This window comes from Asparagus officinalis, chromosome 4, assembly GCF_001876935.1.
Source record: "Asparagus officinalis chromosome 4, Aspof.V1, whole genome shotgun sequence".
Lineage (NCBI taxonomy): Eukaryota > Viridiplantae > Streptophyta > Magnoliopsida > Asparagales > Asparagaceae > Asparagus > Asparagus officinalis.
The window spans coordinates 50,594,090-50,601,332 of NC_033797.1; the positions used below are offsets into that span (position 1 = coordinate 50,594,090).

General features: G+C 35.4%; 2 protein-coding genes across 2 annotated transcripts in view; one reads left to right on the forward strand and one right to left on the reverse strand.

The window, feature by feature from the left end:
- LOC109838683 (glycine-rich protein DOT1-like) overlaps positions 1-252 on the forward strand; it is a 559-nt gene extending 307 nt beyond the window's left edge. The window contains 2 exon segments of the mRNA XM_020407105.1: positions 1-85; positions 88-252. The exon segment at positions 1-85 is cut by the window's left edge and continues 26 nt beyond it. Of these exon segments, the coding sequence (XP_020262694.1) occupies positions 1-85; positions 88-252 (250 nt within the window).
- LOC109838684 (inosine-5'-monophosphate dehydrogenase-like) overlaps positions 1,476-7,243 on the reverse strand; it is a gene marked incomplete at its 5' end in the record, with an annotated part of 9,111 nt that continues 3,343 nt past the window's right edge. Inside the window, 2 exons of the mRNA XM_020407106.1 lie at positions 1,476-2,001; positions 4,556-4,813. Coding sequence (XP_020262695.1) covers positions 1,930-2,001; positions 4,556-4,813 — 330 coding nt within the window. The remainder of the gene's footprint in view (positions 2,002-4,555; positions 4,814-7,243) is intronic.

The following is a 7,243-nucleotide window of genomic DNA, read 5'->3' on the forward strand; positions in this document are numbered from 1 at the left end:
TGGCGGTGGAGCTGGGAGCGGAAGCGGAGGTGGATACGGCGCCGGAGGAGGCCACGGAGGTGGCGGCGGCGGCGGGGGTGGGGGCGTGGTGGAGGAGGTGGCAGGTTGCTGCCGGAGGGGTACGGTTCTGGTGGTGGCTCGGCGGAGAGGGTGCGTGTTACGGAGAGGGTGGGGGGAAGTAAGGGGGAGGACACGGCGGACGGTGGTGGCGGAAGAATGAAGGGTATGTTCCTTGAGAGTAAGCAGTATTAATTACAAGGAACATTATCCTTCATCTTCTTTAATTATAAGCAATTTGGAGTGTTAATAAGATGCGTGGTTACGTGATATGGCCTTAAGGACCAGTATAAGTATTAAAGTGTGATGCAAGTGTGGAGCTAATTATGATTTATAAGTATTTGATTCGGTGTTTTTATTAAGAAGAACCTTTGGTGTTATCTTAACGTACGTGTGCTCTTGAACGATGCGGTCTGTAATTTCACTCCCCGTGGAGATTTCTTGTGGTGTCATGGACAAAGGTCGTTGATCAGTTGGAATTAAAGATTGTTCGGATGTTGGCATCAATTTTAAAAAATAGCCAAGATTCACTGCCCATTTGCTTGATCTAGCTAGCATCTACTAAAAGTGGTTTAGGTGCTGTGTAGTATCTCTCATATCATATAGATATGAATGAAGTTGGTCCGAGTCCCACTGTTTCTGGAGACGGCAGGAGATTAGCTGCACATTAGATACAATAAATAAATAAATAAAACTAAAGAGAAGACAAATTGAAATATCCATGAGTATAAGCGGGTACAATGACTAACTACATCATTAGAAGAAACATTGGAATTTTATTCGGTCATCCTTAGGGTCTGATCGGGAGAAAAAAACCGCATAAATATATCTTGTAAAATGTTTTTCCTTAATAAGACGGACCTTGGATAGGAAACACGCTATAAATGGTGCCCCGCTCACACACGAAGATACATCGATGCGCCAGTTCATCGAATCATAGGTAGATATACAAAGGCACCGTCCTCATACAATGCAAAAATAACAGAGATGTCCGCAAGGACAAAAATATTGACAGTGAAGCTCGAAAAATGAGTGTGTTTTAATAAGCGGAGCAGCTCAGTGTTGTGCGTGAGCCGTTCGCAATTTGTGCTTCTGATGTAGCATGGGCTTTTTATGCCATATTTATTAATTTTAAAAAAAAATCAAAGCACTATCAGTCTAATTTATAATCAGCATCCAGCTGCCTGTGTTTGCGCTTCAACAAGGCCTAAAGCTAACAGTATCTACTAAAAACACGCATAACGGTTCAAATGAAGATTAGGGGAAGATAAGACACTGGCCGGAGAACAACCACATGATTAAGACAAGTATATAACATAACTGGCTGCTTGAGTGCACTCCCAAGCAGTGAATCCTCAAATCAGAGACTTGCGACAAAATTCAGTGATAACCCAAGCAAAACTGCTACAACTTCAGGATGAAACCAGAAACTACTTGATCTGCGTTGCTTTGAGAGAGAATACAACATAGCTTTGCGCTTTACACAGAGAGGGCAATTAGATAGTACCGCTGAGATCCAAAAGCCAGATCTGTAATTGTTCCCCAAATGCAACAACCAGATTGTTTTCATTATAAGTAGCAGCATCTCTCGTTCACAGCTCAAATATAAGGGAAACTGATACATAAAATAACTGAAGTTCAAGCTACAATTTAATAAGACTTATTGATATTGAACTGCGACACAAAACTACCAAGTCTCCGAGGGGCAGCAAGCGGACACCAAAATTTAGCTCATACTAGCCAGTTTTGAGGAGGAAGAAAAGAATCCCAAGCGATGAACGAGATAGCCGGAATAATTTAGACTCTCACCAAACTTGCATATTTTTGCCACGACTGCCACCGCAAGAATAACTACGAGGTTCATTGGAGCCCTCAGAAGGGCTTCTTCTCGTATGAAACTAAACCGTGCACCCCTCCTTCCGCTTGTGCGGCACCTGTCCGAACCTTGAAAAGGGGGATAGATCATCCAAACAAGTTAGGACATGCATGCAAATTGAAAGTATCTCAAAAAGAAAATTAACAAAAAATTCTACATATTATAGAAATGAAAACAGGGGGCAACCATCTTGTACATGTGTCACATAAATGCCCTCAGAAAGAATGAAAAACTATTGTGATTGTTTCATGAAATTTGACCATCAAATAAAAAATTATGTATTAGAGCTTGAAGAATGAAAGTTTTGAGAATGGAGCAGTAAAAAGAGGAGTTACTAGTCTGCCATCCCTGAAACTGCATATAAGTAGAGATGGAAGTGAACAAAATAATTGATATACAGTTTGGTTACTATTCGTCCAGCTATTCGATCATATTTGATTTGATATCTCATTTAACAATAAATGAATAATTTTATGTATTCTATTGATAACGAATAGAATTAACCAAATGTCTATTCGACTTGCTTGGTCACTAAATATTCATTTATGTTCTATCTTTATAAATATCATTGTAATATTCAACCCAAATTCGAATTCAAGTATTGGAAAAATCAACCCATTTCGAATTCGAATTCACTGATGTTTGAATCGATTCGGTCGTTTTCCGCCCCTACATATAAGGCTCGTGTTCAAAAAGAGTGAACCCTAATAACACACCTTTTTATTAAGAACAGTGCTCTAGAAAGGCTAGAGTTCAATACCTTACCATGAACTTTGGGTAATTTAAAAAATTATTATCGAGTTTCCTCTGTACATGTACTATGCACCGTATCACATGGTTTTTTACAAAAACTTCTTTTATTAATCCACTGTTAAAACTTGTTATGTGCCATGTGTATGAGCTTCTACTGACAAAATTACACTTGGATGAACAACTATTCGTATAGACTAGTTTTAAGTTGAGAAAAAGAAGTTAAAAAATAGTAAATAAACTATTGCTCATATAAAATAAGACACGTTCTTTTAAAATATTGAGAAAAAGTTAAAAAATAGTAAATAAACTATTGCTCATATAAAGTAAGTCATGTGCTTTTAAAATACTTTAGATTCCATGATAAGATTTATATAACAATTCTGTTATGACCATATATAGCCAAAAGAAAATAAGTATAGGACTTACTAAGGGTGAAGTTGTTTAGCTATGATAATAAGATATATTTTAAAACATTTATAATAACACTAATAAAAACCTACCTAACAATTATTATTTAACTATTAAAACATATCATGATCGGTTAGATTCCTAAAATTATTAAAAATTTGTACAAATCCAACTATTTTGATGGGAGATTTGTCCCTAATGCCCTGTCTGGGAAGGGGTTAATGGAGGGGGTTAAGAGGATTAAAAAGTATCCAAGGGCTAATAAAAGCTCACGTGATGTTTAACGGGAAGTTAACCCGCCATTTGATGGGTTAACTACTCCGCCTACTGAGGCGGAGTAAGATCTAATCTGTGCGATCACAAGGGCAACGCATGTAATTTAGCAAAGAAAGAAGAGATTATGTGGGCCATCAAATAATGCATCCACTACAATATTTGACTTTAGTTTGAAAGTGCTACAAACAAAGAAATATTGAGCAGCAATAAGTTTTGATATTTTAATATTTAATTATAAATTTGTAAGAGATAGGGTGAAGGAGTGTGAGGATACTTCTAATATTTTAATGTTTCATTTAACATTAAGTTGTGCTGCTTTGTTATTTTCATATTTCAACTCACTGCTCTCTTCTCGTTACTGTTAACTTGACATGTTCATATGTAGTTCATTTTGATTTGGGATAAATATCATTTACTTGTCTGCATTACAAATTTACAGCATATATACCTATTGAAAGCTTTGCAGAGATCTTTTTCCTTGCTAATTATAAATGTGTAGTAACTAATTTGTTGTGTATTTGCATTTGGGAGAGGGATCCAGAAAACATTTTGCACAACCATTACTAATTTTTGTCTACTTTTAATAAGGTTAAACTTGGTATTTTTTTAAAAACTTAGCATAATAACATCTTTAACCCTTTTTAATTGCCAAACACAAAAACAGTTCATCCTTCACTTTACCTATCTAATCCAAATGGAATTTAATTATTTTTAATACCTCATAACAGGTTAACCAATTTAATCATTCTCCTTACCCCTCCTCCCTTAACCCCTTGCCAAATGGCACCTAAAGGAGGGACATATCATGACCACGACCATAGTTAGTCTAGTTTACGCCAAAAGATATTATTGCTCTTCATTCACTCTCAACTTAATTTCACGTAACATGGCAAAAAGTAAAATTGTACTGAAACATTCCGGTAACATATGTATTATAGTTGTCTGTAAAAGCTAATGTTCCTGAATTGTTATATGTAAAAAAAAAGTTAGGTACTTTGAGGGTGAGAAATACATGAGCTTAACTTATCCAGCCACTACATATAACAAGAAATACAAAAGAATGAGACTGACAAACATATTTATAGAGATATAAGTCATCAACACAATGCTTTATCCAACTGGAAAAATAAACAATAACATGCATAAAAATATGCAAAAACTTGCTGAGTTATTTATGGAATGTACCTCAAATCTTAGCTCTCCTGATCTTAAAAGATTGTGAGCAGACAGCAAAGAAGATGCACCAAGATCTTGGAATCCTTGTTTGACAGCTTGCATTGTGTAAGGAACAAATTTCAACACCGATCCCTTATCAGCCACAGTCCCCACCACTCCTTGGGCAACCTTCAGCTTCAATGTGTCACCCAAGTACCGAGCATCACTCCCCTTAGTCATGGCTTCAAGAGAGCCCATGCCTCTATATTTCTTAACTCGGCTACCACCCTGGGAAAGCAAGCTCTCAGAACTTTACAGGTAAACGGGGAAAAAAACAAAGCAAAAAAGTAATTTCCTCTATATTTCTTAACTCCGCTACCACCCTGGGAAAGCAGGCTCTCGAAACTTCAGAGGTAGGATGAGAAAAACCAAAACCAAAAACACAATGTCCTCTATATTTCTTAACTCACTATCACCCTCGGAAACCAAGCTCTCAGAACTCCATAGGTAAAGTATGAAAAATAATAACCAAGATGTCCCTCCCTCCCTCCCTCCCTACCACGGTGGGAAACCAAGCTCTCAGACCGTCACAGGTTAAGTGAGGAAAAAAATAAAAACAAAAAACATAATCCCTCCCTCTATTATCCTCCCTAATGCAAAAAAAAAAAAAACAAAAGAAAAACTCCCCACTCCACCCAAAAACCTCACCACAACCCAAGCCCTTGTCATTTTTGCAGCCTGAACCTAGTTATTGGAGAACTCCCACCCCCTTTCTGTTAACCTAATTAAATAAACTTTATTAAGCTAAGATTAGTCATGACTAAATCTACTAGTCATTTTAATAGAAAATAGGATAATATACCAAGTAAATTCACTAACAAAAAATCTGAGGATAAATTAATTAAATCTTAACTAGCAGATAGTTGGATCTAGAGTCAAATCTGAAAATAGAGGAGAATTGAGGAAAATATAGATTAAAAACTCTAAATATATAAAATCTTTTAATAATTTAATACATAAGATTTACAAAGAGGAAAACCATGTGAGGAATACCAAGGACATGAGGACCTAAGATATCTCAAATGCTTCCGTTAACTCCTATAATACCACAGCCATCACTGTAACTCCAATATTACCTCATAGAAAAACAGGTATACCATAGGACTTTATAATGAAAGTCCACAAGTCATTCACTTAACATCAAATATTTAAAAAAACTACTGCAACTACATGTCTTCATAGAAGAATTACAAGCATCATGCTTAAATTAAATTATCTAGAATATGCAAGAATGGTGCACAAAATATATCTAAACATAAGAAACTAGAATTGGGAAGTTTATATCTACATTAAACTAGGATTACAAGCATGCATCTTGCATCGTTGGCATAGACAAAGTTGCATCAAGTTCACACAATGTTTTAAAAAAGCAGAAACACAAGGCTAAGCATTCGACCCCCTAATGAAGTGAAGCGCAAGCTTCAAAATTTGAGGTGTAAGCCTCATATTTAAGTATTTTAATTTTAAAGTTCGTAAAAAGAAATTGTGAACATATAATATATAGTGGTATAATAATTTACAAGCAGATGCATTCATGTCCTGATTAGTAATTAAGAATTATATATGTGAGGTATATATGCAAATCATAATGAACCAAGCTACATGCATAACATATTATCTTATTCACACATACATGGTCACATTGAAGATGTATGGGGGCATTTTAATGTTAAAAATCCTTCACATTTTAATATTCCAGGTGAATTTATTATTTTCATACAAATGAATTTTTTTGAAAAGGTACCATAGAGTTTACAATTTTGGGGATGAATTGATACATGAAATTTACATGATAATTAGAAAGAAATACGTATTATTCACACTAAGCAAGTTTCTATGTTGTAAAATTATTGTTTATACAAATGAAGTTTCCCTAAAAGGTATCACAAAGTTTGAGCTTTTGGGGACGAGTTGATCCACGAATTCTATATGATTATTAAAAATACAGACTATTCACACTATGCAAGTTTCTATGCTGTAAATTTGTTGTTTAGACACAAGTCTCATGAATGTTTAAAATTTATTTGCTACGAAATCCCAAGTGGTGATTATTCTATTCATAGACTACAATGTTAATGATTTTAATTCAGCAAATAGTTATAATATTTCAATATGCAACTAAAATATGTTGATGCATAAAACTTGCCTCCAATTCTAACAAGGCTAATACCACATGTTTTCCTCTTTCAGCTTGCTATAGCCATGTTTGCTAAATGTTTCATTGTGAAATGGTGTTGTGCTCCATTAAGTACGACTGTAAAAGTCCTTTAAGGTGACAAGATATTTCATCTGATTGCAACTATAATCAGATAATATGCGAAATCCACTATGTAGGTCAAAGTCAAACTAGTATTATAGGTCAAACATTGAATACTTTTTCTTATCTACCCTGCTTGCATGAAGGGGAAAGAAACTAACACGGGGAAGGAAAAAATACAAGAACACCTCCAAAATGGAGGAAATGACTCCCTCGAGAAATCAACATCCTGATGAGAAAATTTATTTAGTTTTAGTGTAGTAGGAGATGGGTACATGTCATATACTCTTTTTACATATTTTTAATTTTCAACATATCCAAGACGTATTGGATAGATGTTATAGATTTGTCCAACCAATGTTTAAAAAATGATGCGCCTTAGCTCCTCGCTCACGCGAGGC